The 20,210-nt window shown below is 39.4% G+C and overlaps 1 protein-coding gene across 5 annotated transcripts in view; it reads left to right on the top strand.

The window, feature by feature from the left end:
- Positions 1 to 20,210, top strand: part of macrod2 (mono-ADP ribosylhydrolase 2) — a 1,355,048-nt gene that overhangs the window by 680,639 nt on the left and 654,199 nt on the right. For all 5 annotated transcript variants that reach the window (XM_062969120.1, XM_062969122.1, XM_062969121.1 and 2 more), the window contains exon 6: positions 9,967 to 10,088. In XM_062969120.1, the coding sequence (XP_062825190.1) occupies positions 9,967 to 10,088 (122 nt within the window). The remainder of the gene's footprint in view (positions 1 to 9,966; positions 10,089 to 20,210) is intronic.

Consider the following 20,210-nt stretch of genomic DNA (forward strand, 5'->3'; position numbering starts at 1 on the left):
TTGGCCCTCTTGGCTTTCTGTATCCTCCCCCTTCTCTCTCTGGACTGTATTTCTTCTGAAGAAAACACATGGCTGCCCAGCTTCTGGGAAACTATCATTTTTTCACCTGCTGTACTGTGATTTTTAGCAAGATTTGCCCAGAATAAAAGATCTGGAACCTTGTTTTCGTCTCTGCAGCTGAGTTGGCACTATCTGACGAAGTTTCTGGTGTAAGTACTGGTCTAAGGAGATTACCACAGACATTCCCATGGCCTCACACTTGGAGTCAGAATACTGACAGTAGCACAGAGAAGCAGGGAGAAGATGCAGTAATCTGTTTACAACAGAAGGTTCAAAATTCATTCCTTAAACCTTGCAAATCTAAGCTCATTTCAATGTATAAACTAGATTTACTTTGGGGCAATGGAAAAAAGAAAATCAGGGTTGTTGTATGTCTTTCGGGCTGTGTGGCCATGTTCCAGAAGTATTCTCTCCTGAAAGAAAATCAGTTTGTTTCTGCAGGAATCTATCGGATACCATGCAGCTGTGGACAAGTCTACATAGGGACCACCAAACGCAGCGCCCAAACAAGAGTCAAGAACATGAAAGGCACTGCAGACTAATTCAACCAGAGAAATCATCCATAGCAGAGCATTTGATGAACCAGCCTGGACACAGGATATTATTTGAGAACACAAAAATGCTGGACCACTCCAACAACTATCATGCCAGACTACACAGAGAAGCCATTGAAATCCACAAGCATGTGGACAACTTCAATAGAAAGGAGGAAACCATGAAAATGAACAAAATCTGGCTACCAGTATTAAAAAACTCTAAAATCAAAACAGTAGATGGGAACCAACACTCTGAAGGAAGAGGAGCCCCAAGGACGGCTATTGACTGAACAAAGGATCCCCCCAGGCAAGAGACAAAAACCTTTCCAGTGCTAATTAGGGTGATTAACTGAAACATTAATGCTGGCTTCCCAGTGAAAAAGGACTCTTGCCACACCCTGGATTCTCCACAGATAGATATTTTTTCCTTTCCTGGTTTATCCATACCTCACAACCTCTGAGGATGCCTGCCATAGATGTGGGCGAAACGTCAGGAGAGAATACTTCTGGAACATGGTCACACAGCCCGAAAGACATACAACAACCCTATGATCCCGGCCATGAAAGCCTTCGACAACACAGTTTGTTTTTTCAAAGGAAATAAATTAGATAGGATGTTGAAGGTAGTATATGCAGTTGAACTTGCTTCACCAAAAATATGCATGAATTGTCTTCATATGCCGCAATGAATGTCTTAGAAATGGAATATAAGGAAATTAGCATTCTATACACCAAATCTTTTCCTACATATAATCATCAAAGTATCATTTAATGTGTAAGAATATCAAGACATAATTCAGTTTCCTATCAACTGTGAACATCCAGGTTTCCCTTCAGAGCTATATGGGCGGGTCTTATTGTATAAACTGCCCCTAGCAATTTGTAATGTCATATATTTTTATTCACTTCAATATGAAGCGATAGCTTTTGCCTCAAAACTCATATAATTCCTGCAGTGATTGACAGGGTACAGCTTCATTATGCAGTTTGCTAGATGGATCGATTATGGGTATGAATACATGAATGCTGGTGAATGAAAAGAACATGTAATTGATTCCTGACTTGGCTTGGTGTGTCACTTTGTTAACCATTTAATTTACTCCGCTCTATTGAGAAATAAGGAAATGGATGAAAATATCCTTTTTTCTGTTTGAAGCTTCATTAATGCTAACACTTTATGTTGAATACTTGAAAAAATTGCATATTTGGAGCAGCATATTTATAAATTGCAGCCATACCCTCCACATTCATTCTGTGTCAGACATACACTTTTCAATTTACACTTTTGTAAAGAAACACCATTTCTTCTTCTTTCTTACTGTCGTCCTTCTGACTTTCCCCCTTTCTGCCCCTTTGGTATGAGTCATTACACACTGTAAACCTTTATCAAAATAACTCCAAAGATTTGTTGACTGACTTAGGTAACAAAAAAGCCGAATGCAGCAGTTTTTGTTTGCATCTTCAAAAATTCTTACTGTCTTAATCAATGAGGCAGAACTCTATATACAGTTTCTTTTTTACAGGCCCTCAGAGGACTGCTTCTAAAAGTTGATTAAATCTGCAAATTAGGTTCATTGCCATCATTGTCTAAACAATGGTATAAATATTCAGAATATATATCAAACCCCTGTCCCAAATGGCTGAGGAACACCTGAGTTGTTTTATGCAGAACCACAATGAAATGCAAACATTTTCATAATATAGAGGACTCATCCTTTTGACATGTTAGGCAATTACTGTACCGTACCAGGTTTTATGACCACTGAGCTTCACGGAAGCAACAATTAAAAAAAAAAACCCTAATTCAAATTTATGGTTTTTTTAAAAATTTAATACTATGTGAGTATTTAGCATCCATTTATTATCCTTACATATCCTTAATGGGGCCGTGGTGGTGAATGAGTTAAACCCTTGCGTTGCTGAACTGCTGACCTGAAGATTGGCAGTTTGAATCCGCGGGATGGGGTGAACTCCTTCTGTTAGCCCCATGTTCTGCCAACCTTGCAGTTTGAAAACTGCAAACGTGAGTAGATAAATAGGTACAGCTTCGACGGGAAAAGGCAAAAAGATGCTGCAAGCAGTCATGCCGGCCACTCAACCAGGAGGTGACAACGTAGGCTCCTGCGAATTACATTTGATTGCACATGGTCATATGATTGTATTGAAGACTAGCAGGTGAAAAATAATTTGCAATAAGAAACTAATGTCTCTTCTACACTGCTCTTGTATCCCATTATCTGATCCTAGGTTATCTGCTTTGAACTGGATTATATTGGTCCCCACTGCAAGTTAATCTGGGATAATTTTGTTTATTTAATTTTAAATTGCTTATTTGTTACTGTTTATTGTTTGCACATTGGTCTAAGCTGCGCTGAGTCCCCACGGGGAGATGGGGTGGGTACAAATAAAGATGATGACAATGATGATGATGATTAAACAGATAATCTGGGATCGGATCCTGGGATATAGGGCAGTGTAGAAGGGGTCCAAGAGGGATTTTACTTGAATGGCTTATTTCAACCACCCAAATATGTCATATTTTTTCCATTTTAGAGTTGTTGAGATGAAACAAATCATATCATGAATTAAAATTGGCAATCTAATTTGGTGAAAAAGTAGGTGAGACCTGAAACAAACTTTTGTAGTTGGTACTATCTCTGTTCAGTTCTGTCCTGCTCTACCCTTCTCTAGGATATTCCATTTTACCTCTGGCTCTGGGTTTCGGAGTTTTTTTTCACCCACAAACAAACAGGCAGCATTCTGAGGCTAGTGGGTATTGTAAGTTCTCATTGGGTTGTTTGGGATTCCCTTAGGGGTTTCTTCCCTTGAATAATTCACTTCTGTGGACTATGGAAATTCCCAGGCTGGCCTTTAGTGTGTAGAGATGGGTGCCATTTTTGTTCACATAAGGTTCTTTCTCAGAGAATGAGTTTGCTATTAGTGTATAGGATTCATTAGGAATTGTCCTATTCATCGTGCCCTCCATTCCTGTTTAGTACTGAGAATAGTTTGAAACTTGTTTACATTCTGTCCTGGCCCCGTGATGTACACAAGTTATCAGAATTGGCAGCACACTAAGACCAGAGGAGAATAATACATCCAGTGAATATGTGCCATGCTCGGTGAAGCTATGAGTCTATTGTGTACTTTGTGCTTTCCATTAATTATGTTCTTCTCTCCAAAATTGGATCCTTTCACTTTTATTGCTTTTTATTGAATGTGGCTTGAAAGGGGGAAAAAATATGAATAGTGTTTTTCTCTAAATTGCTGTGTGTTCCTTTTGTGTTTAAGACAGCTTTCCGAGCTTTACTAGTAATGCACAACTTGTTGTTTTGCCAATAAAAGTTCCATAGCAGATACTGCTTTTCCTGATTCTCCCAGGATTTGCCCATGACTGTGGCCAGTGTAGTCCAAACATTATGTTTTCAAGCCCACAGTAAATTGTTTGTGTTTTCGCCAAATATGAGTTTGTCTCACCTTTGTTCCTTGGTTTTCGTGATTGTATTTTTCTGGGCAAGTCATTCTAAAGGACAGCTTTAGGAGATGCTCTCTCAAAGAAATTCTGTCATAGATATTAATTGTGGTGTAGTAATTGGATTTAGACCAGGCAGACTAGGGTTGAAACCCCTGTGCAGCCATAAAAGTTGCAGAGTAACTATGGGCCAGTCCTTGTTTACCTAACCTACTTTACAGAGCTGTTGTAAGGATAATGGACGAGGCCTATTTTATACACTCTTTAGCCATTTGGCAGAAGGGTGGGATTCTTAAAAAAGATAAATGCTGTCAGTAATAGTTAATACTTATTAAATCCTGTTGTTTTCCATACATCTCTTTGGATGGCCCTATGAGCAGAATATCATCTTTTAAAGGTTCCAGGTTCAATCCCCGGGAGCGGCGGGAGCGGACGCTGTTAGCTCCAGCTCCTGCCAACCTAGCAGTTCGAAAACATGCCAATGTGAGTAGATCAATAGGTACCGCTCTGGCAGGAAGGTAATGGCGCTCCATGAAGTCATGCCGGCCACATGACCTTGGAGGTGTCTATGGACAACGCCAGCTCTTCGGCTTAGAAATGGAGATGAGCACCAACCCCCAGAGTCAGACATGACTGGACTTAACGTCAGGGGAAAACCTTAAAAGGGCTTTCTGCAAAGCCAGTTCCTTACCATTACTAACAATATTTTCATCATTCCACTGTGAGGTCTAACTAAAATACAAATGCATTGTTCAGAATAGCTTTTACACCCTATATATTACCCTTTTTTGTTTTACATTCTTAACACCCTTTTCATACACACACTATTACTTTCCATTTGATTCCTCTCCATTCCGAAATGTATTTTCCTTGCCTATTCTTCCTTCGCTGGTGTTTGCAATTTTACCTAATTTGGTCTCATCTCCTAATTTTCACCTATGTTTATTTCACCTACGTTTAATTTTACTTGCTGAGAGCATTATTGAATGCCTTGGATGAGAGCAGACCTCATTCAGTCTCCAAATGTGCTTTTCTTTCTCATTCATTCATTCTTCCTCCTGCTCTCATTCCCCCTCTTTCCCTCCTTTCAATGCTATATTTGTTATTAACCTTTAACAACAGTTTCCTTATTTCACATGAGCTTTAGAACATTATCTCTTCCGTTGCTAATTGTGTAACAGCTTCTAGACATTTTATAACTCTCTGTATATCAAATCAGTGCTCGGTGGAAAGTGTTTGAACTTTCTCCGATTCTATTTTGTCATCAAAAGGGTTGTTTAATGGAGTCCTGAATAATTCACAGGTGGTAGAGGAAGCAATTCCATATGTTTGCTGCATCCTTTGGGAAGCCTGAGCTTTGCCTGCCTCTTTGGATTGTGTTCCTTATCCCTTTGTTAATACATGAGTGGACAGCCCTGGTTTTATTTTATGGCTACAACAGTCTTCATGGCATCAGAACTGTGAAATCCCTAACAAATTGAAAAAGTTGTATCCTGAGATTACATTCTTGTCTCACTATAAATTGCTACTAGATTGAGTTCTCTGTGTATCAAATGTTTCAGCAAAAGTTATATATTAGAATTTTTCAAGTTTCTTTCAAAGGGTAATTAGAGTTATAGTTTTGCGATCAGCAGAAGTAGTTAGTTGCAGCTGTAGTTGAAATTTTAAAAAGAAAACTTTGTTTCCCCATTACTCAAAAGTAATGATACTTTTAAGAACTTGTCAAAATCCCAAATGCTACCAGCCACTGGCCCATGGCATACAATACATGCTATTTCTTCCTACCTTGTTGTTGCCTCTATACCCACAAAAGAGCACAAAGCAAAAGCACCGGTGAAGATGTACCCCTCAACTATGAAACGAACAGACCACAAAAAGGAGTGAAGGTATCTATCATTGGTTGCAATCACAATGTAGTTTATACAGTTGTTACTGGGGGGGGGGGGGGGGGGATGACTAAACAACTAGTTATTTGCAGTTAGTTTATAATAGTATTTAGTAAGGTTGTGTTCCTGCCACACAACTCCACACTCTAATCATGTCTCTGGTAGTCTTTGGCAAACTAGAAATGACAGATTTTTCATTTTTAGAGTGAACTTGCATGCTTGGAGAAAAGGCTTTATTACTAGGTGAATTGTCAAAGGCTTATATGGCCATAATCACTGGGTTGCTGCGAGTTTTCCAGGCTGTATGGCCATGTTCCAGAAGAGAATACTTCTGAAACATGGCCATATAGCCTGCAAATGCATGCTCGGTTCTGTTAGAGCAGTGGATCCAAACCTGGGGTCCCCAGATGTTTTTGGCCTTCAACTGCCAGAAATTCCAACAGCTGGTAAACTGGCTGGGATTTCTGGGAGTTGTAGACCAAAAACATATGGGACCCCAGGTTGAGAACCAATGTGTTAGAGGGTACAAAGTCAAATTTGCAGGCAAATGAAGTGCTGATTATTGGAATCTGATGTGCAAGACAACCAAGAAACTCTACCAGCTCTAGGACCAAACTTCAAAAATATCAGATTTTATTTTATTGTGCTCTTTTACATCCATGCAAATGTTTGGCAATTAGCAGTCTTACTTGCAGCTCTCGATACCATCATACAACATGTGCACATTAATGCACTGTTTGGACATAGTTAATTGTGAATGATATATTAATATTGTGGGTCTCGCTTGCCAATAAAATGTCAAACTAGCTTGCTAGTCTGGCAGTATTTTGTGCTGCAGTCTTTATTGCTGATGACAGGGCCCTGCTGTGGCAGATTCCTCTGATATCCAAAGGATTGGAAAACTACTAAAATGAAGCTTCTCTGTGTTCGATGCTGGGTGGGCGTTGACCTTAAAAAACATTTCCATTTTTACAAACAGCAACCACCATCATAACTTCACATGCATAGACATTTTGTTTCACCACGGTTCACTGAGCAAGCTGTTCCAGTCAAATACTATAAGCAGCTTTAATGAAAGGGTTTTCAGAATGAAATGGGAAACACATATTTCTTCCAGTGCATTTCCACATTTGTTTGTTCTGGCGGCAACAGTTCTTAGTTTATTATTGTGCTGCATAAAATACATATGGATTATAATGCTTAGGTTGGCTGAAGGGTAAAAGCAATGTACCTGTTTTGATCATGGGTTGCCATCCTTCCTGTCATTTGACATCAAATTTCAGTTTTTGAAAGAGCTTTGCTGTTAAGTACTGTAGATGTGATAATCAAGCCAAATAATCTAGTTTTGTTCCTATAACTAGAGGAAATAACTATGATTAAATCAGGAAGGTTTTTCTTATTGTGCTTCTCAGTGTGATATTTTTATAGCTGTCAAAAGATTTAGCAGCATAAAGCCTTCCCTGTTTGGTTGGTACCTGTTTACTGACAAAACAAATTTGGTCCAGGGTTTTGCCCACTGGCAGTTATTTGATTCTTTGCATTTGCTAATCTGCAAAGAAAATTGGAGACCTAAAATGTGATTTCAGTCTGGCCAGCAAAGGGAGAAGTTGAAAATGCTTCGAGTTAAGCTGGATTGGCATTCTTATTGTTAAAAAATATTTTATTTTGGTGTGGGTTTTGGGTATGTTGTTGGCACGTTATTGCAGTCACTCAGTAGACACATCCTGCAATATATGGCAACCACCCCAACTGTTCTACTTCTGCACTCTTGGAACAGATCCATAAGTTCTAATACAACTATATCTCAGTTAATGAAGTATATGCATTCCTGGGCATTACTTCTTTAACAGAAAATTTGTTGAATGAGGCAAAAATAACATTAAAAATAGGAAAATATTCAAATACAGTAGAGTCTCACTTATCCAACATAAACGGGCCGGCAGAATGTTGGATAAGCAAATATGTTGGATAATAAGGAGGAATTAAGGGAAAGCCTATTAAACATCAAATTAGCAGTTCAATACGCAGCAAGGTTATGTAGTAATTACTGTATTTACGAATTTAGCACCAAAACATCACAATGTATTGGAAACATTGACTACTAAAACATTGACTACTAAAAGGCAGACTACGTTAGATAATCCAGAATGTTGGATAAGCGAATGTTGGATAAGTGAGACTCTATCACAAAGACCATTCTCTCCCATCTGAAGCTTTATTGTGTTGTTTACTGTAGACATGCTGCTACAACCTAACATTAAATGTCTATCTTTCTCCACTCCTCCTTCACCATCCTCTCCCTGTCAGTTCTGCTAGAAAAACCTTCCAAGTAAGCAGAAAACAAGGGAATAAAGAAGGGACAGACAGGCTTTTGTGAAAGGTTTATTGATCTAATCACATTGGGATATAATCCATTTATATCAGTATGCATTCCATATTTTTTAAGACTGGATGCATACTGTATTAGACAGAATGCATACTCTTTCTATCGCACCTGATTATTAAGATTCCTATACTTTGAAAATACTGCACTTTGACTTATCACACCAAGGAACGCTGGCTTCCTCCAATCCATTTGAATACCTCCATAAGAATCCCCCACCCCAACCCAAATATTGCACGGTGATCTAGACTAGAAGCATACTCATTTTCTGATCACATGTAAAAACAATGTATAAAATTTTAAAAAAATTAAAAACAAGGTTAGAATTCCATGTACAATTACTCCATTTTTGCAATATTTTGCAGACAGATTCCATTGGATTAATGATGGAACAGGGCAAACATAATGTGATACGACCTATTCTGAATTGTGTTCAAAAAATCTCAGAAACATAGTTTATATCCAATGTGATGAGATCCTTGCTGTCAGACACTTTGTTGACTTCTTGCCTCATCAGATGGACAAAATTGCTCATCCTTCGATGCTTGCACATCTCTTCAGGAATACAGCCCACCAGATCCCATCACGTTATGTTAATCTACTTTCAGGCTCCGTGCCTAAAGATAGGTGCAAGCATTGCAAGAAGCAGTGCTGGCAACATGGGAGGCTTCCCGTGTCGCATACAAAACAATGAGGGAAAGCTGGGCGGCAACGCTTCCCCCTGTGGGATAAGGTGACAGGCGATCCTGGTGATGCAGGGCATGGGATGCCAGGTTCCCCACATTCCCCACTGGATTCACCATGATCCATGGTGAATCCTCCTGCTATCACACGGGTTGGGGACCTCAATGTGATGAGGTCCTAAGTACAGCTGCATTATATTGTAAATCGGAGTGTATGGAATAGTTCTACTTATACCGTGGCTTTATATGAATTCCATTTCTGCTGTCCAGGCACTAAAGTTGGAAGAGGAAACCCACATAGTGTAATATTCTGAGAATTCCCCAGTGTGTAACTTGGGAACATTTCAGTAGGTTTATCAAAGAACAAAGGTGGGAATTCCATTACTGACCCCACTTGGTAAGATCCCAGTTGTCTCCCTAAGACGTTTTCCAACTACTGTGAGAAATTTAGTCCAAAATCAGATGATCTGCTTTCTAATATGCTTCAGGAGAGAATGGAGAAACTTGTGGAGGGAGGTGTTTCTAAAATGTAGGCCATAAACAAGCCAATTTCATAGGCAATAAATATAGCCTGACACTCTGAAATGGTTATGTATTTTATGATAACAGTCTATGTGCTGACTGGTCAAGCTGTAAGACAAGTAAGGTCAAAGGCAGTGAACAAAAGAATGTGAAAGAAGAAATTGATTATTAGTGTATAGATTAAATGTCTCTATAAATAGTAACAAGTCTCTAATCAGGGGACACAAATTATTACCTTGCTTCTTGTAGAAGTGTTTGCTTAAATGTTATCATTTAGATGTAAACTTTAAAATTACAATTTACAGGGTTTCTCTGTTAACAGCTGTGACTTGTGTTGTATCTGTAAGCATCTGTGCAGTTGCCATCAGATCTAAGATCTGATGTTACTTTCTTTGATGTCTATTTATTTATCCATTCTTTGCAGATGTCATTCATACTGTGGGCCCTATAGCACGAGGACACATTACTGATAGTCATAAAGAAGATCTGGCAAATTGCTACAAGACCTCCCTGAAACTGGCAAAAGAAAACCTCATCAGATCTATTGTAAGTAAACAATATCTGTAACTTGTTGCTTGTCCTAGGATGATTAATGGCAGCCTTCTGCAAATATTGAAATGGTTTATATTGTAGTGAATGGTATTGGAGAAAAATGACACAGGAAAATGGTGGTGTTAAAAGCATTACAGTGTAAAACAGCAATCTTTTGACTTGCCAAGTAAGTAGTTTTCAGCAAGGGATGAATGGTTCCTCAATCTTTGCTCTGTTTGTATTTTATTTTATTCCGGTTGTTTTTCTGAATGATATTAATGGCAGTGAAGTCTGGTAAGAGAGTTCACTGTACTACATCAGTTCATTACAGGTGGCATTTCTTCCAACAGGCCTTCAAGTGAACCCTAAAATAGGGGAATCACTGGCTCTCCAGACATCTTGAAATGCTGCTTAAATAATGGTTTATCATTGGCCATGCTGGGAAAGATTAGAATTCTAATCTAGGTCATGAGTTCCTCGCCCAGTCCTAAATACTCATGTGTTTTCTTCAATTAGTTACTAGGGCTCTTTAGGAGTGTGGTGGAGGTTTTTAAGCAGAGACTGGATAGCCATCAGTCAGGACTGCTTTGATTGTGTTTTTCTGCATGGCAGGGAGTTGGACTAGCTGGCCCTTGTGGAGTCTTCTAGCTTTATGATTCTATGATTATGTGTAGAGTGTTACCTGTTTATTTTTCACTTCTTCTTTTGATTGTAAAATGTTTTATTTTTCTTGTTACTATTGCGTTTTATGGATTCTTTTATGCCACATTGGAATGGTTGATATGATGGCTTAAATGTCTTTAAATAAACTGATAAATAGTCTCAAAACATGAAAGTTGTGCATTTCCCAATAATTGTCAATTATCAGTCAACGAAAGTACATTAAGAAAAACAGTTGGAGAGTTAGCTTGAATTGTATTGTATTTCAAATATCCTACCCAGATGAAATATAACATGGCTTTCTAGCAAAGTTAAATGAAATACAATAAGAATGTAATGGCATTTTGTTGGAGATCTTTCCATTCGTTTCTGACCAAAAACTGTGGTCTTGCACCAAGAGATAAGGATTAAAAATCTGCCTAGGTAGAACTGCAGCTTCTGCCCCTCACTCTCCTTGAAACCTCAATGCCTTTTTTGCCTCCCCACCCCATGGTCAGGTACTGGAAGGTGGAGAAATAGGGGGTCCAGCTGAAAGGTTTCTTATTATGTCCTTATATTATGTATTAGAATGAAGGCACTTTCTTAGACAAGCCAGTTTTAAGAGGTTGTGTCAACATTACACCCCAATTCCACCCCAATTAGAATACAAACAAGAGAATACTTCATTTTGCATATTAGCATCCATTGCCTAACTTGTTAACACATCCATTTTTATTAATATCCCAACTCTCGGTTTTTTTCTTATGCATGATGTGCAAATATATCTATTAGGCCTGTGTGATCAATAAAAAAGTTTCAATACTCATTACTAAATTGGGGAGCATGATGAATCCTTTCATTCCTTTTCGTTAAGTAATTACACAAAGAGGGAGATTCCGGGGCTCTTTCCCCCCTCATTTTGAAAGCTATTGGGATGAAACTTGCTACAATGATAGAACACATTTACCGCTGTTATCCCCAAATTTCAGAACATTAACACATCCACTGGTTTTTGGGAATTTTAAAAAGTTTTTATGAGCAAAATTTTTTTAAAAAATTATAAGAGGTATTTCCTTGAATTTCTATTTTCAATGATACAACACAACCAGGGCATAATTCACCCCAGGTTTCAGAAGGATTTGCACATCCACTGGTTTTAGGGAATATTAACCAGCATAAACTTAACACTACTATTTCACTGGAAGACTTCAGTCCAACCCCCTTCTGCCAGGCAGGAAAAGCACAGTAAATGTACCCCCAACAGATTCCAATCCAGCCTTTGAAAGAAGAAGAAGAAGAAGAAGAAGAAGAAGAAGAAGAAGAAGAAGAAGAAGAAGAAGAAAGAGGAAACAATCTACTAGGTTTTTTTTTCATGTCAGGAGCGACTTGAGAAACTGCGAGCCACTTCTGGTGCGAGAGGATTGGCTGTCTGCAAGGACGTTCCCCAGGGGACACCCGGATGTTTTTGATGTTTTACCATCCTTGTGGGAGGCTTCTCTCATGTCTCCGCATGGAACTGGAGCTGATAGAGGGCACTCATCCCTGCTCTCCCTGGGTTGGATTTGAACCAGCAACCTTCAGGTCAGCAACCCAACCTTCAAGTCAGCAGTCCTGCCAGCACAAGGGTTTAATCCACTGCACCACCGGGGGCTCACCTAGTAAGTAAACTTGGGAGTTATTGCCTCTCAACTTTGCCTACCTCACAGGGTTCATTCAATTCCCAGCAATATCCTTTTTTCTCGAAATTCCTTTTGAGAATGGACACAGGTTTTTCCCCACCAAAACTTTCAGGGAGGAGGAGTAGGCACAAGGCAGTAAGCAGAATTCTGGGAAATGTAATTTGGGCAGGAGAGGACCCTGTGGCAGAGAATTCAAAAAGCCCCACCCTAACCTACATTTCCCAGAATTCTGCTCGCTTCCCGCATTAAAGCCTCAATGTGAGTGTGGTGTCTGCCTGTCTCTCTGGGCTGTCCATGTGCCAGAGGGGCTTCTTTTTTGCCCAGCCATCCAGCCAGGCATCTCTCCCTCCCCCCTCACTACCCCATTTGGAGAAAGAGTGGGGCTTCTCCCTCCACTCCAGCCTTGCCATCTTCCTCAGGGCCCTTTGGGAGAACCAAACTCATAACTTTTGAGGGAGAAGAGACCTGGAGCCATTTACAAGACTTACATAACTCTACTGAAAGATATAGGTCAGTGTTTTCAACCTTAAGTTTATTGCGTGGACGAGGAACAGGGAACAGGGTCTTGAAGAAGGTTTGAAGCCATTGTTCCGTGTCCTGCTGCCTTGCAGACTAGGACACGGAACAATGGCTTCAAACTACAGGAAAGGAGATTCCACCTGAACATCACGAAGAACTTCCTCACTGTGAGAGCTGTTCGACAGTGGAACTCTCTCCCCCGGGCCGTGGTGGAGGCTCCTTCTTTGGAGGCTTTTAAGCAGAGGCTGGATGGCCATCTGTCGGGGGTGCTTTGAATGCGATTTCCTGCTTCTTATAAGGGGGTTGGACTGGATGGCCCATGAGGTCTCTTCCAACTCTACTATTCTATGATTCTATGATTCTATGAGGAAATGGCAAATGAGAGCTAAATAACACACCGTATTCTGTTTTATATTGTAGCCTTTTTATGTTGTTTTATATAGTTGCCTTCTATGTATTGTTTTATCTGTGTGAAAGTGAATGACCTTTGGTCCTGGGCATTACTAAACAGAAATTGCAAATGATCTATGTGCCATGCAGTTTAAGAACTCTTTCCAATTTTTGGTCTGTAGTAAGTGTTTGTGGCCTTGATAATATGCAAATGTGGGAGATTCAAAACTACTCCAGCATTTTTAAAAGTGTTAGCAGATCTGGAACCAAGTCATTTAATAAAACAGATCTACTTCTGATGCAGACATCCAAATCTGGGTAACAGGTTACTATATTTTTATTAAGCTGTAGTAAATACTTCTCTATGTTTTTATTTCCCATGAGAAGCTATAATATTGTTTTTCCTTGGATGTCAATAAACAGCATGAAGTCAACTTCTGATGTATAATTTCAACAATCAGGTTATTCTTAGATACCAACACAACATTTAGATGCTGCATAGATTCTGCACAGGATACCCTGCAGTGGCACAGATTTTGTGTGTATGCCTGCAATAAAATTTTGTGTAGCCTACTGTTCTCTACAGTAATGAGCAGCCTTAGTATCTGTCAAAAAGTATTAACAGAAAAGCCTGCATTTTTACCTATGATCATCACATTGCAGTGGATAACAACTGAATGACAACTCTGTACACTGGCCTAGAACTATTTCTTAAAGTTATTTTTCAAGTGGATTTCTCAAAAACAAATCATGCCAGACTAATCTTATCTCTTTATCTGATAGAGTTACAAGCTTGGTAGATGCAAGGAATGCTGTGGATGTAGCATATCTTGATTTCAGTAAGCCTTCGACAGAGTCCCCCAAGATCTTCTTGAAAGTAAAGTAGTCAAATGTGGGCAATCCATGTGAGAAAGATCTTGGAGTCTTCCTGGATAACAAGTTGAACATGAGTCAATAATTTGATGCAGCAGCTAAAAAAGCCAATGGGATTTTGGGCTGCATCAAAAGGAGTATAGTGTCTAGATTGAGGGAAGTCATTTGTGCTTTTGTATTCTGCTTTAGTTAGACCTCACCTGGAATACTGTGTCCAGTTCTGGGCTCCACAGTTCAAAAGAGATATTGACAAGCTGGAAGGTGTCCAGAGGAGGGCAATTAAAATGATTAAAGGTCTGGAGACCACGAATCCCTATGAGGAGCATCTTAAAGAACTGGGCGTCTTTAGCCTGCAGAAGAGAAGGTTGAGCAGAGACATGATAGCCGTGTATAAATATGTGAAAGGAAATGAATAAGGAAGAAGGAACAGATTTGTTTTCTGCTGCCCTTGAAACTAGGACTAGAAGCAATGGGTTCAAATTAAAGGGAAGGGGGTTCCACTTGATCATTAGGAAGAACTTTCTGACCGTATGAGCTATTCAATAATGGAACTCAGTCTTGTAGTGTGTTGGAAGCTCTTTCCCTGGAAACTTTTAAACAGAGGCTGGATGACTATCTGTCAGGGATACTTTGATTATGCTTTTCCTGCATTGCAGGGGGTTGGACCAGAAAGCTCACATGGTCTCTTCCAACTCCAATATTCTATGATTTTATGATTCTAGGTGAGTTCATTAATATGCCAGTTCTCTTTCCCCATATTTTCTGTTTCTATTTGCTATCAATTGGTTGTTGGCTTATGACAGTCCCTAAAAACAGAAGAACTCACAGAACTCTCTTTCTCAAGTCAGGGTCAAGGATTCCTAGATTGATTCAATCTGTAGTGTGGTCATCTTTTCATTATTGTCTTTTCCAGTGAATCATGTTGTGACGTGTTAAGTTCAAAGTATAGTGCATCAGTTGAGTCATGTAGACTTTTAGAGACTGTTCAGACTCTCCTCTTAACCAAATTGCAAGTAGACCTCAGGTAACAAATCCGATGCATTCCTGGGCATAACTTCTTTAACATAAATTTTGATACTGGAAGCAGAAGTAACATGGAAAGAACAGGGAAAGTTTCTTGATCCCATAATCACAGATTCTACCATCCATGGTTTTTAAAATCTTTTTTTTTTAATTCCAAAAAGCTAATCCTTGATTTTAGCATTATATATAAGGGACAAAATGTTGCTGTACCATTGTATCTAATGGGACTAGAACATCTACAGATTTTGGTTTTCACAGGAGCTCCTGGAACCAAACACCAATTGATATCAAGGGCTCACTGTATACAGATTTGAATAACAGATTAAATAATGATCATTGAATACATTCCATGAAGAAATATTGCCTGCTACTAGAAAACATGTATTCATCTGTTACCTATGAACAATATCCAACAACTAGGTACTAATCTGGCATGTAGTAAACAACTAGCATATGGTCCTAGGAAAAATGTGTATCCAAGAAACCTACATTTAGGCTAAATTTATTGCTGACCTATTCTGGTGATTAATTTACAGTGTTATTGAGTGGAATTTGGGCATTATGGTTCCAAAAGGAAACTTTTCAAGCTCTATTAATGTGTCCATGGTGTTCATTTTAGAATTCCATGTGTGAGTTAAAGTATAACTTTTTACACACTTACTCACATATTTTTGTCAGAAACTTGCTCTTCTGATGTGCTTGAGAAAGTGTACACAGTGCTTTGAAACAATGCTAATTTTCTGAAACTTCTTCATACATCAAGGCTTTCTCTTTCTCATATTCTACCTTCAGCCCCCTGCATGTGGTTGACATATGTTCATAGCGAATTGTCAATTGACGCGTGAGGTATTGTTAAACTGAAAGTTTGAGGGGGTATGGAGACAACAAGGACTGAACATGAAACAAAAAGGTTTATCTAAAATTCACTATGAAAACAGCATATAAAGTTAGCATTGTCTCTCTTTCATCCACAAGGCAGTCATTTGTCAAGGCTGTTCTGAAAATAGAAAAGTTTTATATACAGAAGGTAACTGAGCTGTGAAATATTGTCAGTCTTCTCTTCAATATACAGATTTGTGTGTATGGGGTATTTTTCTTTTGGAAAATGTCTGCCCTCCATAAAGCTGGTTGTAATGATTTCTAATTAAATATCTTAGATTCTTCTGAACCAGAAGTTCTGTGTCGTCATCAATGCTTGGGAGGTATTAGGGAAGGTCACTGGCCCTGCTCTGAAAAAGGACTCCTCCATTTCTCCCTCCAACTCATATATATGATAACACTATTTGCATTCACAAGTCATTTGCACAAGGCACAACTTAGGCTTTTAGAAACCACTTTGTCCTTTCCTTGCCTCCTTAAATCTCTTTTTAATGTTGTCATAATTGGCCTGGCATCAAATGGGATTATATATTGCACGTGTTAAAGGAAATCCAAAAGGAATATGGGCTGTTTCAATACCCAAAGGGATCTGAGAACCAAGCAAGAGGAAAAGTGTACATTCTTTTCCTGAAGGGAATTTAAAATAACCTCTGGTGAGAAGAGTCTGTTGACTCTTGCCTGGATCCATAATAGTGTAAATTGCACAGTGATAATAATGACATCAGTCAGGTTCCAGGAAAAGCAAGGGTTGATTCTTGGTCATCTATAGATCTATAGGTTATTCCTTTCTTCCTTTTAACATCATCATGACCAACAGAAAACAAACCAGAACATCCAAATTATTAGCTCTCTGAAGGAAAACAGATGAATTTTAAGCCTTAGTTTCCTTTCTTGCTGAAAAGGTTCTCAATATTCATATGAATAATGCAGAGAGAGGAGGGGGAGATCTTGTACTTTATCTTGCAATTATTAAGCCACCTGAAAATGGGATGGCATATATTGATGGGCCTTTTGCTATATTTATTTACCAATTCAAACCACAAGAATGAGTTTGCATTCTTAAATTTTAATTCCCTCATTTTCTCCTACTCAAGAATTACATTAAGAAACTGACAAGTAGATCGTGTTTTCTCCTACAGTTTCCCAGCTGAGAATGCTCCAAAAGTAATAAGCTTATGGTGATCTAAAAAGCCAATGTGTTGACTTGATTCTGCCATTTATGATGGAAACTTCCATCCTGCCTAAGCATCATATTCACCATCTCTTGAATATATTTGCTCAGAGGCATGGTTTGAATGTTATCTGTATTTTCATTGGGCTGTGTTCAAGATTTTTTGTGCTGTAAAAGAATGATCTCTTTCCATCCCTTGAATACCTTTGATCTAGAAGAAGTGTTTTTTTTTAAAAAAAGGAAGGATTTGTGGAGAATATGCACTGCCTTCAGTTTCTGACTCCTTGCAAATCTGCTTTAGAAAATTGGGGCATTCTCCAAAACAATGGGTGACTATGGACATCATCACATTAAGGCAATGAAATGGATGAAAATGTTTGGCTCAGTAGGGCTCAGTAGAGGTCCATTTTCTTATGAAACAGATGCATTCTTTACCTTCACCACACTTTGAGTAAATTTCTCATCACATTATAGATCTGAGGCCCCTCCCACCATCCCTCTCTCAGCATTATTTGTTGAAAGAAATCCTCCTCTCCTTGAAATCCCAGCCTCGCTCTGTATTAACATGAGAGATGAGAACTGCCTGAGCATACTGATTTTGTTCCTTTGCGATGCTGCCTAAAAGAGAGGAGGGAGGGAGGGAGGGAGGAAGGAAGGAGAGAGAGGGGGGGGGGAGAGAAAGAAAGAAAGAAAGAGAGAAAAGAAAGAAAGAAAGAAAGAAAGAAAGAAAGAAAGAAAGAAAGAAAGAAAGAAAGAGGAATTAGGTATTTCAGTGTTATTTCTGGCATGGGGGAAGGAAGAAAAACTCTGCAACTTAGCTGTATGTGCTCTGGGAACAAAGTATTATACACTGTATAATACTTTCAAAATCATATACAAACAAAGTACCAGGGGATACTTGCATCATAGCATAATTTCAGGAGTCTCCGGTGGCCAAGGGGATAAAAACCTCGTGACTTGAAAGTTGGGTTGCTGACCTGAAGGCTGCCAGGTTCGAATCCCACCTGGGGAGAGCGCGGATGAGCTCCCTCTATCAGCTCCAGGTCCATGCGGGGACATGAGAGAAGCCTCCCACAAGGATGGTAAAACATCAAAACATCCGGGCGTCCCCTGGGCAACGTCCTTGCAAAGGGCCAATTCTCTCACACCAGAAGCAACTCCGGTTGCTCCTGACACACACACACACACACACACACACACACACAAAGCATAATTGCAGCCAGACTTTGAATCTGCAAGGCTATTCAATGCTAATCAAGGTGGCCAGTTGCAACACTCCCTCTTGCCTCTGATAATAATGAGATAATGCTTCTGGAACACTGCCTAGACAGCTCTGAAAGGCATTAGAGTTTAAGTCAACTCAGTGGGCCCTATTTCAAAGTAATTTTATTTTGAAGTGACATTATCTAGGACCCCATCAGCACTGCCATATAATCCAGTTTCTGAATCCCAAAGATCTGGATACTCGGATCATTGCAGAATTGCAGCCAGGCTTTGAAGCTGCAAGGCTATTCCCCCCTCCTCTTTCTCTCACGCTCCTTCTCTCTCTCTCTCTCTCTCTCTCCCTCTGACAGCAATCGGCTGTTTTCCTCTCCCCCTCTCTCCTCCCTCCCCCCCTCTCTCTGACAGGGATCAATCAGCTGCCTTCCTCCCCCTCCCCTCCCCTCCCCTCTCTGGAAGGGAGGGAGGGACCCAGAAAGGCTTTTTAAAAAGAAATTGTTTTGGCAACTTGCTCTGTGAGGAAAAGGTAATGGCAGTGACAGAACTCTTCCTTACCGGGGTGGGTGGTTTAGCTGTTCCCACAACCTCCCCTCCCACATTTTCAACTTGGGAACAACAAATGCCACTATTTTACAGAAAAGGCCAAACTTCCAGATGATTTCAAAAAATCCAGTTCACCACCACCTCCTGAAAAGTTGTAAAAGACTGCAGATCACCACGCTTAAAACTACACACTTGAAGCCAAACGAATGTGGTAGGAGCAGTGGCTTCCTGGATTTTAAGTGTAGCACTTAGTGGAATTTAGTAAATGTGATGAAATGGTAAGATGCTAAAGGGTTTCGAAGCAAAACCATATAAGGAATAGTTGAAATGGTTTGGTATGTAATGTATAGCCTGGAGAAGAGAAGGAGGAGATGCTACTATAGCCTTCTTCAAACGTCTGAAAGTGGAGTGTGCATTTTTCATGTGTTTCACAAGTTAGGACCTAAACCAATGGATTCGAATTTCAAGAAATTGTGTTTCAGGTTTCAGCTAAACATCTTAATAGTAAGAGCTGTTTGATTAAATGACCCTGGGGAAATGGTTCCTTGAAACTCTACAATTCTGTGATTACAATCTTATAATTGTAGTAGTGGTGTTCTGGTTCCTGACAAATTGTTCTCTCCATTATCCTGAGGTGGTATATTTGTGAGTGCCCTGGAAAGATAAATCTTAGCAATATGTCCTTCTTAGTGTCTTTGTTACTTACACAGAGTGAACCCTTCCCACTCCTTATGCAGTCTCTTTTGGGCCTTCACCTGGGTAATTGTACTGCTTTTGTTCTTACACCACTCTTAATTATTTCATTTACTGGTATGGATCCTTCACACTGTCATATTCATAGTATTTTGTAGTGAAGAGAGAAGTAATTAAATGTTTTTTATTTATCTAATTTATGCAACTTGAATATGGGATTGAATAAATTGGACTATAAAACAAAGCTTAACTGAATTTAAACATACTGCATCACTATGCAACTTTTCAAAATGAAAACAAATGAGAAGGTGACTAAAAGTGATGCTGGTAGAAAACTCAGAGTTCACCCAATTGAACACAGTGTAGAGCCTGTCTGAGAGGCCACTCTGTGATAATAGGGTCTACACTGACCTGGATGCTATGATTGATACAGATCCAGTAGATGTAACTGGATCTGGTACATGTAGACAGGATTCTGAGAGATATGAGAGCCACCATAGAATCATC

This window comes from Anolis carolinensis, chromosome 1, assembly GCF_035594765.1.
Source record: "Anolis carolinensis isolate JA03-04 chromosome 1, rAnoCar3.1.pri, whole genome shotgun sequence".
NCBI classification, from domain to species: Eukaryota; Metazoa; Chordata; class Lepidosauria; order Squamata; family Dactyloidae; genus Anolis; species Anolis carolinensis.